The sequence below is a fragment of the Zootoca vivipara genome, chromosome 7 (assembly GCF_965207765.1).
Source record: "Zootoca vivipara chromosome 7, rZooViv2.hap1.1, whole genome shotgun sequence".
Lineage (NCBI taxonomy): Eukaryota > Metazoa > Chordata > Lepidosauria > Squamata > Lacertidae > Zootoca > Zootoca vivipara.
This window is the reverse complement of record NC_142590.1, coordinates 78,687,250-78,713,208: the sequence shown is the minus strand read 5'-3', so window position 1 is coordinate 78,713,208 and position 25,959 is coordinate 78,687,250. Positions and strand designations below refer to the sequence as shown.

The following is a 25,959-nucleotide window of genomic DNA, read 5'->3' as shown; positions in this document are numbered from 1 at the left end:
GGGGAGAGAAGGCCTTTGAACCTTAGCCAAAATCAGACCATGGTGGAAAAAGATGTGGTAGAGAAACAATACAACTGGCAAATCTTTCTGCAGATTTATAGTTGTAATCGTGCCATAACATGGGAACGTGCTAACCTCCTACTGAACTTGGTGAGAGGAAATGACTAATGCAAGGAGATAGTTGATACAGTATTTATATTGGACAAAAGATCTAAACTATCTTAAAGCTAGTTCTACACCACAGGAAGTGGAGTCTCTGCTCAGTTTCCTACCAAAAAGTTGTTAAAACGCTTCTTAACAGTTTAAATCATTTTATACGCAAACATCTATCTTAACTAATGCCAAGGATCTTCTTTTTATTTTAAAGTGGTTTTTTTTTCCTGGCCTCTTTCAGAAGTTTACATTGTCCTGTGTTTACATTGACAGTTGACCCTTTTGCAGAAATAAGTTGAAAGCCACAGCTGAACAACAATATGGCATCCAGCAGTTCTTCAAAAGCTTTGGGCCATGATCCCAACACAGTTTTGAGCAGCTGCAAGGCCATTGGCTTCAGTGGGCAACTTAAACATGTTGGGTTTTGGGTTGCGACCATGGGACACATCGTGGCCCTGCAGAAGCTTGCAGGCTGAGCTCAGATTAAGGATTGGGCATAGAGAGTTCCACCCATCAGTGTCTGTTGAAAAGGGAGGCCTAACAAATTTCGCCTACTTTGTAGTCTTCCCAAAGTTCCCATGGTTCTTAACTGCATGATGGGTCTTTCACAGTATCTGGTTCTTTGCTCCAAATTTAGCCTCCTCTCTTGATGCTGATGTTGAGCTACAAGCTTTATTTGGGCTCTTGAACTCTTTTGGCTGCCCTCTTTCTTAGACTTTTTGAATGAAGTGGGATAGAGGGCAGGCATGCTTCCGATATGAACTAGCTGCTGGTGTGCTGTAAACTGCAATACGTACGTACCTACATTCTCATCTAGCAGATTGGCAAGAATATACTACCTTAGAACTTGTTTTTAACCAGAAGCTTTAAGGTTGTACCCAGCTAAAGAGTAGACTTGCTAAAGTTAACGGGCATGGCTCACTTAAGGTTCCTTAATTTAAATGGGTCACCTCTTAGTAGGATTCGCATTGGCTACAACCCTTGGTCTCAGACTGGCTCCCTCTTAGCCAGGAGATCTACACAGGAGAAAACAGATGGGTTGCTTACTCGTGAGCATTTTTCTGCAGCTGCAGACCAGTCAGTTAAATTTGACTAAAACATAACCCAGTCCAAACTCTGAAACTCAGAAGTTTTCAAAATATTCCGAAACCTTATATTTTGGTTCTAACGTTCAGCAAATACAGATTTGTGGGGTGAGATTGGATTTCCAGAATCTGTTGGAGTTGAGGTGGGTTTTTTTAAGTGAGTAAAACCTTACATGAAGTAGAGAGTGGGGTGTTATTCCATCATAGCTGCCAAGTTTCCCGTTTTTCGCGGGAAACCCCCGTATTTTGTTACCGTTTCCCGCTGTTATCCCGAATTGATTATATCCCGTAAATATCCCGTAAAGCTCCTGCTGGCGGTCATGACCCGGCTCCTGGCTGTCTGCGCATGTCTGGACATGCGCAGAAGCGATTTCTGGTGCCCAGACATGCAGACACGGGCAGCCTGGCACCGAAAGTCGCTTCTACGCGTGTCTGGACATGTGTAGAAGTGACTTCCGGCGCCACTCTGCCCATGTCTGGGCACTGGAAATCGGGTGGCACCGACACCAGAAGTTGCTTCTATGCATGTCTGGACATGTGTATAAGCGACCTCCGGTGCTGCGCCGCTGCATAGAAGCGACTTCCGGTGCCGCACCGCCGCTGATCCCGGATTTTTCAATCCGGGAGATGGAGGGTATATTCCATATGACAGTCTTATCAAACCAACAGAATTAATTATTATGACTTTTTTTTACACCCCCAAAGTACAAGGGCATGGGGAAAGATTCTTCACACATCTGGAAAAAAAATTGTGGGGGGAGGAAGGGGTTTCTCTTTCAGGAATGAGACAAGGTGGCGCCAGTTTGCACTATTTCACCTCAAGATTCGGGTCCATTCAGATTTAATCAGAACAGATGTGCATCTTTCTCATTTATTTTGGTGATTTAACATTTGCCAGTTTTGAATGTGAACATATACAGTAAAACGGGAATTAATGTTGTAGTTAATTTGCCTTAAGCTAAAAATGAGTTGGTCGTAATGTTTTTTCCCTGCTCAGCATGAGAATGATTGGAATGAGGAAAAAGGAGTGACCTTTTCCATGAAGGATGGTGGGAATCTGACATGAACCTGGGACTTAGGCCAATATCACCTGTTGTTAACAAAGGCCTGGTTCTCACAAACAGAAAATGAGAGTCGCTAAACCTGTTTCTTCATTGCACTGCTTGGGACTTCTGGGAGATGAGGGCTCACGTCACTGAGTGCTATTTCATTCGAAACAAAAGATAGCATGTCAGGGAGAAGTCTAGGCCTTCGCCTTGATGTGCTAGTTTTGCATAGGTAGGGGATTAATTGCATTGTATGGAGGAGCGCTGACTCATCTGAGCACCCTCCTGCAATCTCAATTGGTACAGCAGAAAAAAAAACTATACCATTTAATGATGCTTGTTAGCACGAACCCCTAGAAACTGTGGGTGGACTGGGTTGCATGCCATCCTAAGCCAAACCATGCCTTAGCGCAAATGTATGGGCTCTGGGAGAAGAGATTGTGTTTGCTTTGCTCCTCTTCAGTTGTTCTGATGCTGTGCTGTTGCAAGCCATGGTTTGACTTAGCATGTCATCTGAACTTAGGTCCATGGTTTACCTCTCCCCCCAAAACCCCATGACCTGCAAATCATAGGACAAACCTTGGTTATAGCTTGTGGTAGGTGTGGAGAGAGCTAAACCACCTCGATCCCAGGTTCAGGCAACCATGGATTAGCAGTAGCGCTGGAACAGATAGTCTATGAACCTTTTCTCTCTCTTCCAGGATGAATCTACAGGGGAAATAACCTTCTACATGAAAGGGGCTGATGTGGTGATGGCAGGAATTGTTCAATACAATGACTGGCTAGAGGAAGAGGTATGGAAGCACACCAGTGGGAAGTTGCACTTGGTGCAATGACTGTCAAGTGGTACAGGGAACATGGGGTACACTATTGCCTTGGGAGGTAATAACTGAGACTGTGACTTAGCTTTTATAGCTGCTTCTCAAAACAATGAGTTGTGTTTGCAGAAGCTATAGTAGCAATAGCGCAGCCTTCTGGAACTTGATGCCCTCCAGACATTTTGGACCACACCACCCATGGGGAAGGCTGCAAAACGTTATGAAACAGTTCAGTGAAATAACAGAATTATGAAATCTAAGCTGCCATCTCCTCCTATGTTGGGCATGGGGAACCCTCACCAAGGGCCCTAATTTTACTCTCCCCCCCCCCCAGCCATGCCCACCTGCCCCAACTGTGGCTGCGAAGGAGCAAACAAGAACCTTAGAGGGCATTCCTAATAATAATTATAATTTATTATTTATACTCCGCCCATCTGGCTGGGTTTCCCCAGCCACTCTGGGCAGCTTCCAACAAAATATTAAAATACAGTAGTCCATCAAACATTAAAAGCTGCCTTCAGGTGTCTTCTAAAAGTCTGGTAGTTGTTGTTCTCTTTGACATCCGGTGGGAGGGCATTCCACAAGGCAGGTGCCACTACCGAGAAGGCCCTCTGCCTGGTTCCCTGTAGCTTCACTTCTTGCAGTGAGGGAACCGCCAGAAGGCCCTTGACACTGGACCTCAGTGTCCGGGCAGAAAGATGGGGGTGGAGACGCTCCTTCAGGTATACTGGGCTAAGGCCGTTTAGGGCTTTTAAGGTCAGCACCAACACTTTGAATTGTGCTCGGAAACTTACTGGGAGCCATTGTAGGTCTTTCAAGATTCTTCCTTGGAAGATGAATGACCTGGTGTCAATGTGACGGACAGGTGGAAGTGGCCCACAGAGGCTGGATCTGTCCCATAAACATTTTAACAAAATAAGGATCTCTGATTTGCGATCCCTAGCTTCAGATGTGACCTGACCAAATTTGCAATTTCTCCTCCACAGTGTGGCAATATGGCAAGGGAAGGCCTGAGGGTCCTTGTGGTAGCAAAGAAATCCCTGACTGAGGAACAATATCAAGACTTTGAGGTGAGCCAGTTTTGTTTACCTCTGGTATCGTGTCATCTTACTTGCTTGCCTATTCGTTTTAGGTCCCAATTCAAGGTGCCTGTTCTTACTTTTAAAATTATGGATGTTCTGGGACCCTGTTGACTTAAGGACCATCTTATCCTGCATATTCCCCCGTTTACTCCCAAACAATACCAGGAGTCCTGCTCCATGGTGAAACTTGTTGGATGGCCATGAGAGACAAGACCTTCCTGGTTGTGGCACCATTGTTGTGGAAAAGCTCAGGCAGGCCCTGCTGGCAAAACCATTGCTGTTAGGATTTTGCTGTTCAGAATTGAAGCCGTTCCAGTAAGCTTTTGGTTGTGGGTATCTGATGATTACGTTTTGATTATTTGCCATTTCTGTTTAATAGTATTTTAAATCCTTTATTTGGGATTCCAGGGTTGTTATGTCCGTACTGTTTTCCATCTTGCGTTTTATGGGAAATGAAAGGGGGGCTCAAAATTTTTACAGCAACAATTCAATGAATAAATAATAACCTACAGGAAAAAATGACAACGTAGCATAGGGGCAAATGCACACACTACGTTTTAAGAGTTGCCCCAGAAGTATCCTCACTTACTTCCACAGTGAATGAGCTGGTGACCACATGAACATTTCATTCACATGGCACATTAAAAAATTCAGATGCAGGCTGCCTACTTCAAGCTTGGTCTGCTGCTGTGTCTTCCTTCCTTATCAGTTGTGAAACTGGAAGGATGCTAGTTTCACACCCGCAACTTGATAATTTGCTGTGAGCTGTTTTTACATTATGTCATTGGCCCTTTAAAAGAGGAACATTGTCACTAGCACAGCAGTTTTCAAAAGCCTCCCCCCACCCCGGTTTTTTTCATGCTTGATGCGTCCCAATGAAGCTGGTCTGTGGCAGTGTTTGGATGTTCATCTACAGCAGTGGTTGTTCTCAAACTTTTTTGGCCTGCTTCCCCCTTGGTACCATAAACTCAACTCCAGAGCCCCCTACCTTACAAAAAAACATTGTTCTTATAAAATAACAGTTTGCATGCTCCACTCAGGAAGATAATACAGGAGAATCCAAAACAGGAGCAATCAATTGCACATTCATTCAAAATCCAGTGAAAACTGTCTAGTTTAATGCAACAAAACTGACGAAATTTACCCAACCATGCCAGCTTTTTAATGCCTGATAGTCATTTATACCTCCAGCACCCTCTCCTGCTGCCCCCTAGGTAATCCCACCACCCTCCAGGGGATGGTACCATCCACTTTGGGAATGACTGAGCTGCAGCTTTGTCAAATGTGATGTGTGAAGTTGTGGATGCGGCTGGGCGTTCTTCCTCTCCTTACTATCCCGACTTATTAGCTTGTTTTGTTCATGGGCATTTAAGCCAGAGATCCTTGATTCAGACACAAGAAGTTGCAACAGCAACTGGAGGCCCACAGGCTCCTCATCCCTGAGGCAGAAGCTGGAAGGAAGGATGAGAAAAGGGGGTGAGAGAGAGAGAGAGAGAGAGAGAGAGAGAGAGAGAGAGAGAGAGAGAGAGAGAGAGAGATCCACCTTCAACATACAGACATACAAAGCTGCCTTATACCGAGTCAGACTATTGATACATCGAGCTCAGCATTGAGCTCTAGTTTTGACAATAGGCATGTGATTGAGAATGCAGGGTTTCAGGCCAGCATCAAGCCTAACTTGGAGAGGCAAATTTCTAGCCGCTCCAAACAATGGCTTATTTAGCTATAAATATCCTTGAAGGCACTCCTCCGACAAAAAGGGTGTGTACAAGGCCAGCAGCGTTTTGCAAATTCGGCTGCCGATGTTCACACGAGAAAGGGATGCAGCAACCCACACCACATCCTGTGATCTTTCACTTTTTTCATCCCACTTTCTCATTATTATTGTTATTTTTCTCGGCTACAATTTTAGTACTTGGTGAAAGAGGTGCAAGTTCTTGCCTGCAGAGAAGTTTTCAGCTGCCCCTGTTCCTTTATTACCAGGGTGGTCCAGGGGTGTATGGGGTGTAAGGGAAGGGGTAGTCCATCTGGTGGGGGCCATGTCTTGCTCCTTCTGGCATAGTTTGCCCACCCTTGGGCCCCAAACTGCACTTAGCTCTCACCTGTGGCTCCTGGATGCTGTCAGCATGCAATAGTAGCGGCAGCACCCTGGGAACATCTTTGACTAAACCAGTTGAGGGTAGCAGATGCGTCTTAACCCTTGGTGAGTTAGAGACTTACCCTGAATGCGAAGGCAGGCTCTGGTGGATTGAGCGGACGAGACCGATAGTGGGTGCAATGGTCAATAAAGCAGTTTCATCACGTGCTGTGGCAGGAAGTGAGAGGCAGATGAGACCCATCAACATGGGAAGGTAGCCCACCTAAGAGAAGGAAACCTCTGATCCTAAACCTCTGCTGCTTTACTGGATATCTTCGGGAGAAGAAAAGGTCAAGGAGTAAGCCTTACACAAATCTGGAGTGGAGCCCCTAAGGTGGGTGGGTGGCATCTTGTACGCCTCCTTCCGGCAACTCCTGCAGCCAAACATATTGCTCTGCTTTCCTTAGGACCACCCCAGGGAGGCTGAGAGTGGCGACTGGTATACTGCTATGTCATAAGAAATGTATCAACACTGTTTACAGCAATAAAATCCTAAAACCACGCAATTAAAAACCCTAAAAGAGTTAGAAGCAGGCATCAATTAACTGTTGTGCAAGGATGTGCCCTTAATTGCCTGCATCAGCCTGGCAGAAAAGAAGAGTTTTCATCAGGCATTTAGAAGTTGGCATAGAAGGTGCCCTCTCTTCTTTCTCTTGGCTCTCCCTTTTTCCCATCCCCTTGATGTCTCTGTCTTCCTGCATTGCCTTCCTTGCTCCCATTGCTGATGGCATTATGCAATTTATTCCAGGGCACTGGAGGACAAAGATGAAATAAAAATGAAATATGACCAAGAGGTGCTCTTAGTCTGTAGCAAAAAGGAGCCATCTGGCAGCCTGGGGGCCACATCAACTCGTGGATGGCAGCCAGTTGGCTCACCACCCACCCATCTTCTTTGAGTAGATAAAGAATCTCACAGCACAGGCCTAGCCAGTCTCTACGCATCTGGCTTTGGGAGAGAGGGGAAATTGCTAAAAGCACATCGGCTACCCCACCCAATGTATTTCCTGCAGTGTTCCTCCTGCATGTTGACATAGGCCAAATGAGTAACGGGGTAGAGGGAAACAATTTCCCACCCTGTTCTGTCAGGGGTTGTCCAGTCCATCCAATACAGGGGTTGGGAACCTCAGGCCTGGGAGCTGAAAGTGGCCCTCAGGGCCTCTCTGTCTGGCTCTTGAGACTCTTCCCAGGCCACACCCCTCAGTGGCCCTATCTCGCACTATCTGAGTGCTTTTTGCCTGGCTGGAATGTGTCCTTGAACTCTGATAATAGCTCTTCGTCTTAATGGAAGGTATGTGAGGGGCATATGAGTATACTGTATATAGAAACGAGCTTACTGTACAAAAGTATCATTTGCCTTTGTCACTCCGCCCACTTTTGCCTCTGCCCCCCATGTGGCCCCTGAAAGGTTCCCCAGAATGGAATGTGGCCCTTGGACTAGGGCCCAGCCTAAGACATGTTGGCACCTGAGGAGAACTGCAAAATGGCACCCCTCCCTCCCTGCCAGGGAATAAGGGGTGAGTGAATATCTCCGTCAGGAACAAGGAGGCAATAAAGATCTACATCAGGATCTGCTGCCCGACGCAGTCACCTCAACTAGGCTCATGAGTGGGCCAGTCCTGCCTTGGACTGAAAAAAGTTCCCCGCCTGAATCGAATGAACGACCATGGGTCTTCTGGGAAGTTTTGAGCTATCTGATTTCCCACCTCGTGATATATCTCCATCTAAACGTAGATCAGTTTATGACCCAGGCCTAGATACAACAAGGCAAAATACATTAAAAATAAATAAGTGTAAAGTGCAAAGTGATTGATTTCGTACCGACCGGCTATGTCTCTCTCGGGTCTTTGACAGGCACGCTATGTCCAAGCGAAGCTCAGCGTCCACGACCGTTCCCTGAAGGTAGCAACCGTGATCGAGAGCCTGGAGATGGAGATGGAGCTGCTCTGTCTGACTGGAGTGGAGGACCAGCTGCAGGCGGATGTCAGGCCTACTCTGGAAACACTGAGAAATGCCAGCATGAAGGTATGGCTAAACCGCAAATGGAAAGCGTAGCATTGTTGGTTTCTCTCTCCCCTCTCTCTCCCCCCCAATCTGACAGTGCAGCAGCAAGAGAAAGTGAGAGATACTGTAGCATCATTTCGTGGGGAAAAGGGGGGCATTTCCCCAGCAACCAGAACAGTGAACTTGGCAGCTGAAAACGCTGGGAGCATTAAGATAAATGCAAGATTGTAAATAAGTTTTGATGGATGCAATAATGGAAGACTGAATGGTAGAGGTTTTTTTGTAAAATATGCAGGGATTTACGATATGTAAAATGAACCATGGGAAGTCCTTGATGTCTTAAGGATGTAAAAATGAGTATTGTAAATTGTAAAGCAGAAAATTTAACACACACACACAAACAAACAACACTGAACTTTGGGAGCTGTGAAAAATGAGGCATCCTGACAACCAAATGTTTGGATCAAATAACAACTGTTTTTATCAGACACATACAAAAATAGTTTCCTGTAAATGCTTGAAGAGTTGTCATTCTTACCCTCTCACTTTGATACTCAGGAGAGTGCTTGGTTCTTAAGTTTGGAAATTTTCCAAGTATGTGAGTTCAGAAGAAAAAAAAAAGTAGGAAGAGTATTCGTTGGTTGGTTGGGTTTAAGATGCATTGCCTGCTGTGTTCAGTTAAATTATCTGAGTGGCTTACAACAAAATTGAAGTACAGGCAACCCCCTATTTATGCAGGGATTGCATTCTGGTCGTCGCGCATGTTGGCAGAATGCACATAAGTGTGTTACACGCTGTTATGCCCTCGTCCTGAGCCTGTCATGCCCTCTTCTGGGTCCAAAAACAGCCTGCACGTGCACAGTAGTGCATTTTTTAAAATTTGCACAAAACGGGAGGTGCCTGAGCATAAAAATTAGCTGCAGCAGCATGTCTGTAAAAGCGGAATTAAAAGTTACTAGGTTGGATAAAGCAGAAGAAATGATGAAGGTCTGGCGCCAGAAGGACTTCAAAGTAGGTAATAGGTAAACCTCCCTAGAGAGAGTGATCCAAAGCTGGGGTGCCACGAATGAAAAGGCTCTTCCATAGAACCCATCTGTCAGTGGTGGAGAACCCAGAGAAGGGCCACAACCCATGATCTTGGCGACCCATGTGGTTTGGGGGCTGTTTTGTTGCACAACAGGAAAACACGGCAAAGATTGTGTGATCAAGTTTGCTTTAAGTGTTGCCAAGCAAACTCGACCACTTTGCCCTTCCTTCGGTGCACTTAGGAAATCTGGGCAGCACTGAATCCTTACCTAGCACAATTCTTCTCTTGAGGCTCCTGGGGTGGTGTATGAAATATTTTGAAAAACAAACAAACTCTGAAACAGTGAATTGTATTGAAATGGCCACCAGAGGGAGCAGAATTGGGGGGGGGGATCATGCGCTGATAAGTTATACTGTACTTACTTTACTATTTACCACTGGGTTTTGATGAGCATGACTGGATGAGAAGTGAGGGGGTTAAGAAAGCATTATCTGTCATAGTTTTTAGCCTGTTTTTAACTGGAGATGGATTGTGTACCCTGTGCCTACATACATGAAATTAACTTCTTGATAGTTGCCTTTGAGATTTTGGGAGAAAAGGGTAGGCTAAAAATGTTCAGTCTCAGTTCTGAGCTAGGCCCAAGGACCTGTTTGTCCTAACCTGAAAAGGCAGAGCTGCCATCTTGCCATATCTGTATCTGGAAGGCCTGTAGTTCCTGCCCACACAGAGACTGTAACACTGACTAAGCTGCCATCTCTGTCTGCCCAATGTAGACAGTTATCAAATGGAACCCCCCATCTGTTGCTTACCCCTCACAGAGCTACAATTCTCAGTACCCTCAACAAACTAAAGTTCCCGGGATTCTTTGGAGGAGGGAGCCACGTGTTTTCGATGTATGGTTTGGGTGATGAACACAGTCTCTTTGATTTTAGTAGGAATTACACGTATTTTAACTAAAGCATGTATTTTAGCTCCATTAAGTTACTTTAAACTTCTCCACATGATGGCTGTCTCCTCAAGGAGCACAAGCGACTCGCTGTGCACAAGGAGGCGTTTTTCACTCTGACACCACAAACTTTCCTTGCTGTGTGAAGTCAGTAGCCACAGGGAACAATTTAAAGTGGCTTTGTAGAATGCCTGGATCACAGGTGCCAACACCTTTTACATTTCTAAAAACGTCATTGGGTCGACTCCTGATTTATTTATTTTAAAAATTGCACAGATCCCAGTATGATGTAGAAATCCCTCCCCCTTAAAGATGCTTGCTAACTACATTGATGGAGCTTTTTCACGTGCAAATGCATTCAAAAATGTGTACACACATACTCAGCTCCACATTGCGAAGTGATACAGCTCCCAAGTTCTACAGCAGGCATAGGCAACCTCGGCCCTCCAGATGTTTTGGGACTACAATTCCCATCATCCCTGACCACTAGTCCTGTTATCTAGTGATCATGGGAGTTGTAGTCCCCAAACATCTGGAGGGCCGAGGTTGCCTATGCCTGTTCTACAGCCTCACACTGTGTCAAGCTTAGGAAAGGCATCAAGGCGGCAAAGCAGCAATATAAGCTCAAGGTTGGGAACTGCTTGAAACAAGTGTGGCAAGGATTGCAGCACCTAACCAACTATAAAGACAATATGACGAACATGGTTATGGCCAATGATATGTTGGCAGAGGAGCTGAACATCTACTTTGTCCGCTATGAGGCAAACAGAGCAGATATCTCGGCTCCTGTCTGCCAGCCTACAAACTCGCAGCCACTTGTTTTATATGACCATCAAGTGAAAGCTGCATTGTGGGCGGTCAATCCCAGCAAAGCTGCTGGCGCAGATGGGGTGCTGGGAATAGTGGTAAAAAATTGCGCCGATCAATTAGCAGGGATCTTGACGAGGATTTTTAACATCTCTCTGCAAACTGCTTGTGTTCCATCATGTTTGAAAGTGGCCACCATTATCCCAGTCCCAAAGAAAACAGCAATTAATTCCCTAAATGACTAGAGACCCATTGCATTAACATCTGTAGTGATGAAATGCTTCGAGAGATTGGTCCTTCAACATCTTCGAACATGTTTTCCACCGGTCTTTGATAAACACCAGTTCACTTATAGGAGAAATAGGTCAACAGATGATGCCATTGCTACAGCTTTTCACCTTGCAACAAGTCATCTGGAGAGATCAGGGAATTGTGTCAGAATGCTGTTTGATTATAGCTCGGCTCTCAATACCATCCTTCCGGACATTCTCATTGGAAAGTTAAGGGACCTGTACCTTTCTTCTAACATCTGTGATTGGATTAAAGACTTTCTGAGAGGTCGGACACAAACAGTGAGGATTGGACCTGTTACATCTACCTCCCTGAAGCTCAGCACTGGCACTCCACAGGGATGCATGCTAAGTCCATACCTGTATTCATTGTATACATATGATTGCATTTCATCTGACCCATCTACTGCAATTATTAAGTTTGCTGATGACACCACCATAATGGGTTTAATTACAGGCAGAGACGAATCTGCGTACGGGGGGGGGGGTTCAAAAGGTATCCACATGGTGCTCAGAGAACAATCTGCACCTAAACATTGGCAAGACAAAGAAGATGGTGTTGGACTTTCGGAGGAAGAGAGGGGAACTAGCCCTGTTGTATATTGGGGGGGGGCTGTGCGGAGAGACTCTCTTCCTTTATATACCTGGGAGTCCATCTTAGTGAAGACCTAACATGGAAGGTCAACACAGCCCAGGTGGTTAGGAAGGCCCAACAGAGACTTCATTTCCTTAGGGTCTTGCGAAAGAACAAGATTGGACAGCAACTAATGACTTCCTTCTATCGGTCTATGATAGAAAGTGTTCTCTGCATTACGGTGTGGTATGCTGGTTTGACTGCCGTGGACAGAGAGTACCTACAGAGAGTGGTGAAGACAGCTCACGATATCGTGGGCTGTCCCCTGAGTCCGCTAGATGTTATCGCGGGAGACCGTTGCCTCAGAAGAGGGAGGAACATTCTCAGGGATGACTCACGCCCTGGCCAGCACCTTTTTAATCTCCTGCCCTGGGAGAGCCACATCAACAGGTTAAAGAACAGTTTCCACCCATGGGCTGTGAAGCTCCTGAATGGAAGACAGGTTGGTGGTCGTACGACAGCACATAGAGTGTAACAAGGACTGAGAGATTTGGGGGGGGGGGTCGTTTAATCTTACTGTAAACAAGTGGTACAGTGACAATAAAGTATTTCTATTTCTAATGTGTAGCTCAGTTATTGGATCCAATTAGAATAAAATTCAATTTTTAAATGAGCTTGTTGCTCAAACTGATTCATTTAATGTGAAAACAATGTGGCTCAAACACACACATACACACACACCAATTTTCCTGGATTCCAGTACAAATATAAATAAAGAGTATCTGATAAACCTCCTACAAACTAAGCATTTTGTCGAATGCATTTTTGTATCGCTGATTCCAGGATATTAAATGGTGCTTTTTTTATTGTAGGTATGGATGCTCACAGGGGACAAACTAGAAACAGCCACGTGTACAGCTAAGAATGCACATCTGGTAACCAGGACCCAGGACATTCATATATTTAGAATGGTGAGTAATATGAATGAAACTAGCTTACTTAGCACTTGTCCACGGAGCTACATTATGAATCAAGGGGAATAATTTACACCAGCCCCAATGTGCAGTTAGAATAAAATATGAGTATATTATGCAGATCTAATCTCCCTCTGACCATCGTTGCATTTACACAACACCTAGACCCATCTGATGAGTACATTGAAGTTGGACATTAATAGTGGAAAAAGAGCGTTCCGAAAAAAAAGTCTCCCTCCCCTCCTCCTTTGTTTATCCCTCTTGGGATAAAATGATTTCTTTCCTGCAGGCACGGTTGACATAGTGAATTTGGATCCCTTCTGTAACAACTTAAGAGGCAAAACACAGAGCAATAGGTTTGCTAACTAGTGGCCAATGTAAATATGGTGGAGAATTCCTGTCTTCATTAATTTTGCTCAGCTCCAGCTCTTTGGGGAATCTCTGTGAAAATGCTTTTTCTGAGGACGCTCAGAAAAACGACAGGTTCTGAGATTCAAAAGGAGAAGCCAATACTGGCCCTGTGTTCAGATAATTTAGGGCTCCTCCAATTTATTTGATTTGCTTGTACAAAGTGTACATGGAGCTTAGATTATATCTGGTCATTATTGAGCATTTGTTCTGATTTGCTTTGGGGTTGGGAGCGTTACACAACAATGAACGTTCATCCTGACATGCTTATGAGGTGCTTAGACATCTTCCTGTTAATCATTCATTCATTCTTGTTGATTAATTCAACAATTCATTTCAATGCATTTCCCCATTACTTTCCTAGTGACACAAAGTCCATTTCCTTTTTCTGATGTAGATTTGCTGCACTAGGGCAGGTGTGGGGAACCTCTGACCCTCCAGATGTTTCTAAACCACAACTCCCATCAGTCCCAGCAAGCCTGGCCAACGAGAGTTGTCATTCAGCAACATCTGGAGGGCCAAAAGTTCCCCGTACCAAGCTTGGAATCCCCCCTACAAAATACTGACAGTCTGGAGGAGACCTGACTAGTAGAGATAGACCAGGGGTGCCAGATTTGATGAAGTAAACATGCTTGAGGGCCGACCAAAGTTGTTGACCTTTTCTAAGGATTTTACCTCAGAAGTTGCTGACCTTTTTTAAGGATTGAAGTTGGTGACCTTTTTTTAATGATTTTACCCCAGAGTTGTTGTGCTTTTTTTACAATTTTACCCCAAAGTTGTTGAGGGGCCGGATTAAAGCGACAACTGAACGGCGGGCCGGATTAGGCCCCCGAAAGGGACTTTGGACATGCCTAAGATAGATGCATTTTTTTGTATTAATCATAGTACATTCTTATATACATTATATACATATACAATATTCCATTTCAAATGTTAAGAAATAAAGATTATTACAAACTCAGAAAAGTCTTCTTCTTGTTGTTTTTCTTTTTTTCCCCTTCCAAGTTGTTTGCTGTGTTTCGAATCTAAATACTACATTAAGATACAAAAAAGAAGAAAGAAAAAGAAATATAAAGAAAAAATAAAAATAAAAATTGGACTTCCCGTCCCGTCTTGAAGTACATCACATTAGTATTATCGATGTACCTGCTTTTCTCATCGTATTCTTTCTTTCGTTTTTTGTACATCCATATCAGGTCATACTTTCAGTTTCCTATGTGTTTTATGTTACATTATACATGAGTCATTCTAGTGCTGCCATGGAGATCGCATCATTATTATTATTTTCTTGTAAATACCTCTTAACCATATCCCAATTTTTCACAAATGTTTGTTTTGATTTCCCCCTCAGATTGTATGTTAATTGAGCCATTTCCCCAAAGCCCAGAAGTTTATTCTGCCATTCCTTTACTGTTGGGATCTTGTCCCCTTTCCAGTTTGCTGCTATTAGTAGACGGCTGGCTGCTGAGGCGTACAAAAATATTTCTCTTTTGTTTACAGGAATATCATTGCTCAGAATTCCAAGAAGAAAGGCCTCTGGGTTTTTTTAAAATGAAAGTTATTCTAAAGATCTTTTTCATCTCCTCATATATAGCGTTCCAGAATTCTTTAATTTTTCGACACCCCCGCCACATATGATACATGTCACCTCTCCTTTCACCGCATCTCCAACATAAATCTGATATACTTTTGTCCATTCTGGAGAGTCTAGATGGCGTGAGGTACCAGCGATACTGCATTTTCAACATGTTTTCTTTTAACGCATAACAAGACGTAAATTTCATATCTCTTTTCCAGAGGGTCTCAAGATAGATGCATTTGTCATTTTCATCTCTCTCTCACTCACATTGAATTCAGTTCTCAACATTTCCCCAGCAGCTTGAAATGTTATTCCTCAGGAAAATTCATCAGCATTTTACTGTGAATTCCTAGAGTTGTGCAGTAAATAAAGGACCATAGCAAGCCCCCCTATTTCCCCCAATATTGCCTCAGGCAGAGGGCTTTCACATCACTTGCTACTTGTTCCTTTTAGACATGAGACGTGGAATGGGACCTTCTGCATGAAAAGCCATCTCATGGCATTTCTACACTGCCATCTTTAACTGGTTTAATAGGCACTCTCACTTTCCACAGAGCGCTGGGGATTGTAATTCTGCGAGGGGGAAGTTGAGAAGCTCCCAAGAGAATTCTCAGCTCAGCATGCTACAATTCTCAGGGTTCTTTGGAGGAAATCAATGTCTGTTGAAAGTGTTACTGGTTTGTAGTGTGGCTATTACGTTAGAACAGGCATCCCCAAACTGCGGCCCTCCAGATGTTTTGGCCTACAACTCCCATGATCCCTAGCTAACAGGACCAGTGGTTGGGGAAGATGGGAATTGTAGTCCAAAACATCTGGAGGGCCGAAGTTTGGGGATGCCTGCCTTAGAATAATTTCTCCTCAGTAGCTCAAGTCCTCAAGTTGTTCAATGTAATATGGAATAGTCTGACTAATCCATTTCAATGGCCTGATCCTGTGCATGTTGTTGTTGTTGTTGTTGTTGTTGTGTGAATTTCTTTCTTTTGGGGGGGGTGACTTCCTGGCCATGCAATTTTGCATAGCATCTCTCTCTCTCTCTCTCTCTCCTCTCTCTTCCTCTCTCTCTCTCTCTCTCTGATTTCCAAGTTAATTTTAGAAATCCGCTTGGAATGATTTTGAATGCCTGTGGTTATCTGTTTGCTCTTTCCTAGGTCACCAACCGTGGGGAAGCTCACTTGGAACTCAATGCCTTCCGCCGCAAGCACGACTGTGCCCTAGTGATTTCTGGCGATTCATTGGAGGTGAGAATGTGGTTGTGGTGGTAGCCATTGCAGCAGGTGAGCTGGTGGTGGTGGTGGTGGTGGTGGGGAAATGTTTATATCCGCGTAATTATTTTATCTGTTTTGTGGAACAGGTGTGCTTGAAATACTACGAGTATGAGTTTATGGAATTGGCTTGCCAGTGCCCAGCTGTGGTCTGCTGCAGATGCGCCCCAACGCAGAAGGCTCAGATTGTACGCTTGCTCCAGGAGAGAACTGGGAAGCTGACCTGTGCTGTGGGTAGGTCACTTCCAGCTTCATTTTCCAGCTCGGCACCTTTGGGCGGTTTTATTTTACCCATCTTCATTGGAGATTGAGAGACAGAGCTGCTGTGATCTAAATGTCATGTTTCCAGGGGCTCTCAGTGTACAGCTTCTGGTTGCACCCACCTGGCTCCCCAGGAAATCCCCTACAATGGTCAGATACCTTCTGGAACAGCACCCCATGAGGTGCGAGAGATACTGCCAGAGGTCCCCATCAACCATGCACATCCACTCAGGCCTACCTAGCTCTCTGCACACACAAACAGGCACCTCCCAGCATAGACTCCATAAAAAAAGCCATTCTCCCTTGGGTGCTGAATGGCTCCCTCTACCACTTGAAAGCAGAAGATGCTGTAACTTCAAAGGAAGTCGTTGTCTCTGCCTCCCTTTGAGGCTTCAGTTTTGTTGTCCCCCGTCCCCCCAATATTTCACCATATTCTAGCATGATCAAGAAGGTTTGGCAAGAGCAGGCTTGATTCTCAATGACTGGGTTTATAAGGGCAAGGAGGTTTACCACAGGCATCACGCCTAGGTCCCTGATAATATACAAATTTGTGCATCTGTCCCGTCCCCCGTCCCCCGCTGCCATGGGCATTTCAAATTTGCGTATCATGCAAAGCGATATATGCAAGTTTCCCTATCCCTTGCTAACTAGAAGCACAGAAATCATTACCTTGGGTAACTTACCTTTGCTTTATTAGCCAGACAATATGAGATAAACTCATTGATTATGCACCAAAGCAAGGAATCCATCTCTAGCACCAGGGATTGCACTCTCCTGCTCTACAAAAATGCTGCAAGGCACCTTTAGCACATTAATGCCAGAGTGGAGGCTCTTTTGTGATCAAGCTGAGCAGCCCTACAGTCTAATATAGGCTAAGCTGCAAGTAAAGATTGGTGTTCCATCAAGATTCTCTATGGTCTTTTTCTCTGTTGCCTCTTTCAGGTGATGGTGGGAATGATGTCAGTATGATTCAAGAGGCAGATTGTGGTGTTGGGGTTGAAGGAAAGGTGAGTCTCCCTCTCTCTCTCTCTCTCTCCATTTTAATTAAAGCCAACATTTATATTGATAGCTAATGCACGTGGGTGGCGCTGTGGGTTAAACCACCTAGGGCTTGCCAATCAGAAGGTCGGCGGTTCAAATCCCCGCGACGGGGTGAGCTCCCGTTGCTCAGTCCCTGCTTCTGCCAACCTAGCAGTTCGAAAGCACGTCTAAGTGCAAGTAGATAAATAGGTACCACATTTCTGTGCACTGCTCTGGTTCGCCAGAAGTGGCTTTGTCATGCTGGCCACATGACCCGGAAGCTGTACGCCGGCTCCCTCAGCCAATAAAGTGAGATGAGCACTGCAACCCCAGAGTCGTCCACGACTGGACCTAATGGTCAGGGGTCCCTTTACCCTTTATCTTAATGCACACACAAGGAACCTGTTTTGCTAAAAGGGATGAAATGAGTGTCTGACCTAGTTTACGTGATGAAATCCTTACTGAATAAGTTGGGATATGCACAAGCTCCATGCACCCACCACAGTTCCTTCACTCCCTGCTTGTGTACATGTGGAGAAACAGGCCAGGAAGCCACAGTTAACCATAGTTTCTTGTTATGTGCAAACCAGGAAACGGTGGATAATGGCTTCAAAACAAGCCATGCTTTGGAACGGTAAAATTCTCCTCCTGACAAAGTCAATTCTGCCCATGGTGATGCATGTTTCCCACATTAAGATACCACTTGGTAGATGTGCAACCCTAGAACATTTTATGACCTGCCAAGAGTTTGTGAATGCAAACAAAGAGCAAAAGCAAGAGGTCTGTTCTGCTCTGGCGAGCTGCTGTGCTTGGTTGCTGGCTCAGTAGCAATTTCGGTAGAGTTCAGCTTGGTAGATCACAAGCTGTGCAGGCCTAACCTACTTCTCTGTGTGGTTGTGAGGATGAAAGGGTAAAATGATGTGTTCCAACCTAATCTCTTTGGAAGCAGGGTGGACTAAAAAATCTAATCATAAAACAAAGCAGTAAATAATAACTCTGAAAAATGGACCAAACACTACTAAGGCAGTAATTATGTGCATGCTTACCTGGGAGTAAGCCCCACTGAACACATTTTGACTTACTTCTGAATAAACAGACATAGGCTTGCACAGCACATTAGACATATATCTGCAATTTATTGTTTTTTAAAGTCTTATTGCCCTTTTGTAAAAGAGCCAGAGATGGCCACTTTCACAAAGGATGCTGTAGCAGAGTCTTGGGGCCATTGTGATAAAGGTTCTGAATCTTGCTTTTATAGCTCTAACCTCTCATAATGAGGGCATATGAAGCAGGGCTTAACCACCTGACCGCAGCTTGCATTCCAGCTGAGTAAGGGAGAGGTAGGTGCCACAGAATTAGGATTGTATCTGTTTCCCTATGGCAGGGTATGTTTTCTTACTATCTCGTGGTCTGATAGGTTGTTTCTTAATTGTTTCTTGGTGTACCTAGGAAGGAAAGCAAGCTTCCCTTGCAGCAGACTTCTCCATCACTCAGTTTAAGCATCTGGGCCGGCTACTGATGGTGCATGGACGGAACAGCTACAAAAGATCTGCAGCCCTCAGCCAATTTGTGATCCACAGAAGCTTGTGTATCAGTACAATGCAGGCAAGTAACGCCACAGCATCTTCACTTTTCTTCTGCCTGTTTACGAGAGGACGGCTGATGTCCAAAAGTTAAAAATAGTATTTTTACATTGCTCTGATACGTCACAAAGTTGATTCAGTGCAGCGTCTTGCTTCTGTTAAAACTGAAAATGTGTCTTATTTTTATCGGATCTGCAAAGTTTAAGCTTTTCAGTCGGTGACCCGATTAAAATCTACATTAGTTAATAAATAATGGGTTGCGGTTGGCAAAGGCTTGGGGCTGGCCCTATCTGTTCCTGTAGTGGTGGAGCAGAGTCATGGATCCACCTGCCCAATGTCAAGATGCCTGGACCAGACCAAAGGCTTACCGAGTCCAGCATCTTTTTCTCATGTCCATGGTCCAGCCCACATGTGGGACCTGGGTGAAACAGCGCTGTTCCCACTTACTCTTCTCAGCAAGTGGTATTTGCAAAGGCCTGCTGCCTGCAACACCAGAGACAAAACATAACCATCATGGCTAGTAGCCATTGATAGCCATATCCTCTGACAACTATCCACTGTAAATGGATATTTAATTTTGTTTCCCACCTAAAAAATAAGTCCAACAAGGTAGCCTATCATCTAGAACAGTAAAAGCCAAGAACCAATAGCATAAAGGCTGACTGTATTCCTATACCTGCTCACCTAGGAGCAAGCTCCAGTGAACTCATTGGTGGAGTTCTGCTTTTTAACTTACCAAAAACTTGAAAAGAGACATTCCCCTCCCCCCATAGTCTTCTTCTTCTTCTTTGGCGATCACTCGTATATCCGAGTAAGATTGTCTTCCATAAACACGATTTTAACAAAGGGTCTGTAAGTGACTGTGGAGGCCAATTCTCTGTATATCTTGAGCGATGCGCCAACAGTGAGGCAGAGTTTGAATTCTGTGTCCAAATAGTTCTGTGAAAACATCAGTGACCTATTTTGCATCCCAAAGAAACTTCAGGCCTGTTGTTCATCAGGATACTTAAGCATGTGTCAGATGATGGGCAATGGGAGTAATTGCTTTTGAGGACAGAGAGAATAGGTAGGATGGAACGCAGAACACAAGTCTGTATCTTCTGTGGTTAAAGCACAGCCTCCTACCTCTCTAGCTCAGCTCACATTGAGTCTTCCTCGTGTGGAAACAATAGCTTTTTTCCAGACCTTTAGAAGGCATCTCAAGGCAGCCCTGTTTAGGGAAGCTTTTAATGTTTGATGGATTTCTGTATTTTAATATTTTGTTGGAAGCCGCCCAGAGTGGCTGGGGGAACTCAGCCAGATGAGCGGGGTATAAATAATATATTATTATTATTATTATTATTATTATTATTATTATTATTATTATTAGTCTTTCCTGTTTTTTTGTTTTTTCTGTAGGCTGTTTTTTCTTCGGTATTCTACTTTGCATCCGTCCCCCTCTACCAGGGCTTCCTCATTATTGGGTAAGAACCAAACACTCCCCACCCCACCCCTATTATGTGACTAGGAAGTCTGAAATGCAAGGAGGCTAGTTTTGAAATTCTCATATGTCTGGAAGCGTTCACATCCTTGTGTGCCGCTGTCTAAAATGCGGACTGCCTTCCTTCCTGCTATAGCTGCTGTTATCAGAATAAGAGATGAGACTTTGAAGGCTCACATTTTCAAAGCAGCGATTAATCCCTCAATCATGATAAGCACGTGGATCTTATTAGGACCAATTCCAGCTGTTATGACAACTTTTATTTGAGGATCAGGAAGAAATGGTTTAATTTGCTCAGACGTCCCTCTTTTGGAAGAAAAGCAGGATATAAATTTCAAAACTAGTAAATTAACCTGGGCAGCCAATGCTTTTCTAACATGAGCCCTTTTTTTATTCAAGAAAGCACAAGAGATACATGTGCCCCACTTCACACGTTTCTGGCCTAAGGTCTGTCATTGTAGCAGAAGAATTAAGACTGAGCATTGGCTGAGCATTGGCAAACATTGGTTTTCAGTGTTAGGGCCTGTGTCTTAGACAACATCACACATTTCACGGCAGCACAACAAAATTTGCCTCAAAGTCTGTTTTTGCTAGGGAGGTGCAGCTAATTCTAACCCCTGATGAGTGGCTCCGTGTGATATCTATGCTTTGCAAATGTGTTTGCCACATTTATGATTTTAGATCGCACAAAAAAACACATTGCACTTTTTTTTAGAGAGAGAGAGAGAGAGAGAGATTCATTTCAGATGTGAAGCAGCTCTTGGACACCAGCCTCAGGGTGGGGTTGTAGTTCAGCAGTAGGACACATGCCTGGGATGGAGAAGGTTGGGGGGGATTCAATCTATGGCATTTACATTTAAACAGGTCAGGTGACAAGGCAATGGAAAAGACTTCTGCCTGAGACTGTAGAAAGTCACTGCCAGTCAGAGTAGACAATACTGGTAAAAGGTAAACAAACCCTAGAGTCGCTCATGACTGGACCTAATGGTCAGGGGTCTCTTTACTTTTAAGGGGGTTGTCAAGGCGGGAGAGGTGGTGTTGAATCCACGTGGAAATCAATGGGGATCTCTTCTGTTGTTGCTTTCAGGTATTCTACACTCTATACTATGTTTCCAGTATTCTCTTTAGTGCTGGACAAAGATGTCAAATCAGAAGTTGCCATGCTGTACCCAGAACTCTACAAAGATCTTCTGAAGGTTTGATACATCTTGTGTTGTGTTTTCATCTTTTGTCTTCAGGTTTTTTTATCACATACAGAAATGTGCATCAGACTGATGTTCATTTTGTTTTCCTGTCCTCTTTCATTTCTTTAGGGAAGGCCCTTATCATACAAGACATTTTTGATATGGGTTTTGATAAGTATTTACCAAGGTAAGAGACTGTCTGTCCAGGTACCTCTCAGTGAATTGTTTGAAATGAATGGTTCAAATCTCATATTTTCCCAGGTTTGGCGGAAACAACAAACACTGACTTGAATAGGCAAATCTACTAAATTGAATATTGTGCGTAATAAATTCTGGTTTTTATAGGTTTGGAAGAGAGGCAATGAGCTCTGCAGAGATTTGTATCTACACAAACACACGCTCATTCCCTGACCACTGGAAGTCCTGCTCAGTTTCCTTCTGGCTTCTCAGATTTCCCCAGACATTGGCTGCAATCCTGCTTCCTCCATGTGCAGAGAGCAGCGTGCAGAGGGGCTGTCAGGGTGGTGGTCTGGAGACAATAGCAGCTCAGTATCCTGTGTCTACCTGAGCAATGAGGCCAAGGAACCAAGCCATAATCAGCAGCTTTGTAGGACTGGGTAGAACCCTATCTGGCTGTTACATCATCTGACCTCTGTTGAGTGGTCCATTCTGCTACCACCATCTGGCCATTGACAGTAATGACAATGCAGTTCGGCAAAGACTAAGCCAACAGGTGCCTGCCTCCTCCAGCAAACCAGTCACAGGTTTGCTCTGCATAGCAGCCATTGTCCATCAGTTAACTTCACATTCAAAGGGGCTAAGTTACACCCACTTTATTGATTGCCTTTTTAATTGGAAAAGGAGGACCAGGAATATATTACGTTTTAAGAGGGTCAGGGAAGAATTGGAGAGACGGCTGCAATTTTTAAGGGCTAAATCAATACTATAGAGCAGTGTCTTGGCCTTTGCAGAGATCACACAGCTCCCGGACAGTCAGAAAGAGTGAGACATCGTGGGAAAGCTTTCCAAGCCAAGAGCCTTCTCCTGTTACATTCTGTTGGTCAGATGACCTCACCCCTTGATGGATCACACCATGCAATTTTGGCTAGTAGCTATCGCTCAGGATCAGGGATGGCCCAAAACTGAGCAGTACCCAGATGGTGGAAAATTTACTCCCCGGGTCTGTGTTTTATGGCTTGATCTTGAGTCACTGGTAGAATTGTTCTTCAAACAAGCATAATGTGATGTCTGTGGATTAGTCATCAGTGCAGATTACTCATGCTGATGACATGAGTTATGTCTGCAGCTGATGATCTGGGACGTTGTGTAGCTATTCTCAGATCAGCCAGAAGTTGGATGCAAAGGGATTCTCAGTCTTTCTCTCCCTAACCATTCTCAAAAAAATATGTTTCCTTGAACATAAGTCCTACTGAGATCATTGAGACTTCTTAGAATGCTTAAGACTGGCGACAAAATTAGCTTCAAATCTCATCACAACTGTGAATGCTCTGAGAAATATTGGTCAAGCTCCTCTCCCTCCCTCCCTCTCTCTCTCTCCCTCTCCCTCTCCCTCTCTCCCCCTAACCTGCCCCTACTGTCAATGTGTGAATATTATTACAGATCTACCTAGTTGCAGGGCTCTTGTAAGGTTAGCCAGGTAATATGTCAGAAGGGGGGAGCCTGTGGCCATCCAGATGTTGCTGGACCATTGACCCTAGCAGCATGGCCCAAAGGTCAGGGATGATGGGAGTTGGAGTCAACAACACCTGGCGAGCCAAAGGTTCCTCGCCTCTGATGTATTATGCTAGTTAATAATATAATTGGTCATAATAATAGTAAGTGTTTTGAAATCTCTACAGCTACTGTATAATACTAAGACACTTTCTAGCAGCTAGAGCAGGCATAGGCAAACTCGGCCCTCCAGATGTTTTGGGACTGCAATTCCCATCATCCCTGACCACTGGTCCTGTTAGCTAGGGATCATGGGAGTTGGAGTCCCAAAACACCTGGAGGGCTGAGTTTGCCTATGCCTGAGCTAGAGGAAGGAAGGAAGGAAGTCTTCTGTGTTTTCTTGTTCGTGGAAGAGTGATAGCTCTGACTAACAAGTCCTGCTGATTTCAGGGAGACCACTCAAAGTCTGGATCCAACCCACTGTATATTTTTTTTAAAACTTTTTTTGTATTTTATTTAACCCCTCCTTTCTCTTCCGTCCACTTGCAGGCAGCATCATTATGTACGGCGCATTGCTGCTCTTTGAATCTGAGTTTGTCCACATTGTGGCTATTTCCTTCACGTCCTTGATCCTCACTGAGCTGTTGATGGTGGCATTGACAATCCAGACATGGCATTGGCTCATGATAGTGGCAGAACTACTCAGCCTCTCCTGCTACATTGCCTCGCTGGTCTTCTTGCACGAGTTTATTGGTAATAGCCGTTGCTCTGAATTTCTCAAAACTTCCTCAGTCAAAATGCAAAACCAGGGCTAGTTCTGGAAGCCAAGGTACTTCTGGAAGTGGATTTAGGGCACGGGCTCTAGGGCAGCTAAAATTAAAGAAATGACCGTCTTGAATATTGAAAGCAAGCGGGTGCCATGTGGATTTTCCATCCCACTCTCCAAATGTTCAACTGCAAGCCCATGAATTGTAATGGACAAAGAAAGGGATGAATTGGTGTTGGAGCAGATGTAGAAAACCTGTGATCTACAAGACCGCCTGAAAATTCTGAGCAACACAGTCAGTTTCGTTCATTGGCCCATTGATAGGTCAAGATGGTGATGGGCAGTTATAAGCTACTGTTGTAAGTTTTTACGGAGGAGTCACCCTATCCTATAAAAACATTAGCATAAGTAAAGCCCTCTTGTATCAGACCAAAAGGCCTGTTCCCCACAGTAGCCAACATATTTTATTCATTTGCTTACTACGTTTAAAGGCCACCCTTCATTCAAAGGTGCCAAAATACAGGCAGTTAAAATTAAACATTAACATTTAAAAGCAGCAAACACAATTTCCATACAAATAAAACAGCAGCCACAATAGAAATCCAATCCGATGTACCTCTCCATTATCCAAGAGCCTGAGTAAAGAGGCAAGTCTTCGGCTGATGATGAAATGACAACTGGGTCATGGTGAGACACACTTCAGAGGGAAGTTTTTTCCCCGAGGCATGGGGCCACCACCATGAGAATTCACCACAGATCTTCTCAGAATGGCTAACAATAGCCCTCTTCTTTTAATAATATAGAAAAGTCTACTAAAGTCTTCTTTTGTATCCATTGTTAGTCTAATCTTTCAGTGGAAATGGGGGAAAAGGAAGTAATGGAAGGGCTGATGGAACAGGGGAAAATGTAAGGAACACAACTGCTAATTTGCAGAGCGGTCTAAAATTGCAATGAAACAATATATCTACCCCCATTCCAAAATATGCAGCTGTCAATGCTGAATTAAAAGTTGTATTTCCAGAACTTAAACTTTGAAGATTTATCCCCCCCCACCGCTTTGAAGACCTTAGTGTGACGCTCTAGTCCAGGCATCCCCAAACTGCGGCCCTCCAGATGTTTTGGCCTACAACTCCCATGATCCCTAGCTAACAGGACCAGTGGCCAGGGAAGATGGGAATTGTAGTACAAAACATCTGGAGGGCCGAAGTTTGGGGATGCCTACTCTAGTCAGTTCACTTTTAACTTTAAGTGTTTGCTTTCTGCTGCAAAGATTGAAAACTAGCTACTAGTTACCAACTTTCATTTGGAAATTCAAAGTATAAGTAACATGGTTGTTTTATTTTAGCAGTCGCATTTTAAATATGGAAGCTTGCTTTTTTTTAATTGTATACTGTATGATTCCATTGCTGTTTTAAGAGGATCCAGTTCCACTTTTACAGCTAACCTGAACTTATTTTTATTGAAACAGCACTTTAGGCAGTTAGCTACTTCATCAGAGTGGAACTGATGAAATTCATTCATGGAATGTTTACACCCAGTTTTATTTTATTTTTAAGGGCATTTAAGTATGCTTTGAAAAGGGCCTGTGCTTTCTTCTCAAATGTGTGTAAAAAAAGCTAAGTACTACTGATACTGTAGTCTAACAATACAATCTTATATACTCAGAAGTGAACCCTGTTGCTATCAATGGGACTTCCAGAAAAAATGTGACATTTCCCAATGTTAAGTTCATAATATACTGTACATAAATGTCCCTTCAAAGTTGGAGGAAAACTGAGTGTGAGCATTCCATTACTTTATTCCTT

The 25,959-nt window shown here is 44.1% G+C and overlaps 1 protein-coding gene across 4 annotated transcripts in view; it reads left to right on the top strand.

Annotated features, from left to right (window-relative positions):
• Positions 1-25,959, top strand: part of ATP9A (ATPase phospholipid transporting 9A) — a 91,726-nt gene that overhangs the window by 60,607 nt on the left and 5,160 nt on the right. For all 4 annotated transcript variants that reach the window (XM_088674658.1, XM_035121485.3, XM_035121483.3 and 1 more), the window contains exons 16-27: positions 2,986-3,078; positions 4,089-4,172; positions 8,173-8,343; positions 12,839-12,937; positions 16,076-16,165; positions 16,279-16,423; positions 17,393-17,457; positions 18,920-19,075; positions 20,452-20,516; positions 21,621-21,729; positions 21,847-21,904; positions 23,938-24,141. In XM_088674658.1, coding sequence (XP_088530784.1) covers positions 2,986-3,078; positions 4,089-4,172; positions 8,173-8,343; positions 12,839-12,937; positions 16,076-16,165; positions 16,279-16,423; positions 17,393-17,457; positions 18,920-19,075; positions 20,452-20,516; positions 21,621-21,729; positions 21,847-21,904; positions 23,938-24,141 — 1,339 coding nt within the window. The remainder of the gene's footprint in view (positions 1-2,985; positions 3,079-4,088; positions 4,173-8,172; positions 8,344-12,838; positions 12,938-16,075; positions 16,166-16,278; positions 16,424-17,392; positions 17,458-18,919; positions 19,076-20,451; positions 20,517-21,620; positions 21,730-21,846; positions 21,905-23,937; positions 24,142-25,959) is intronic.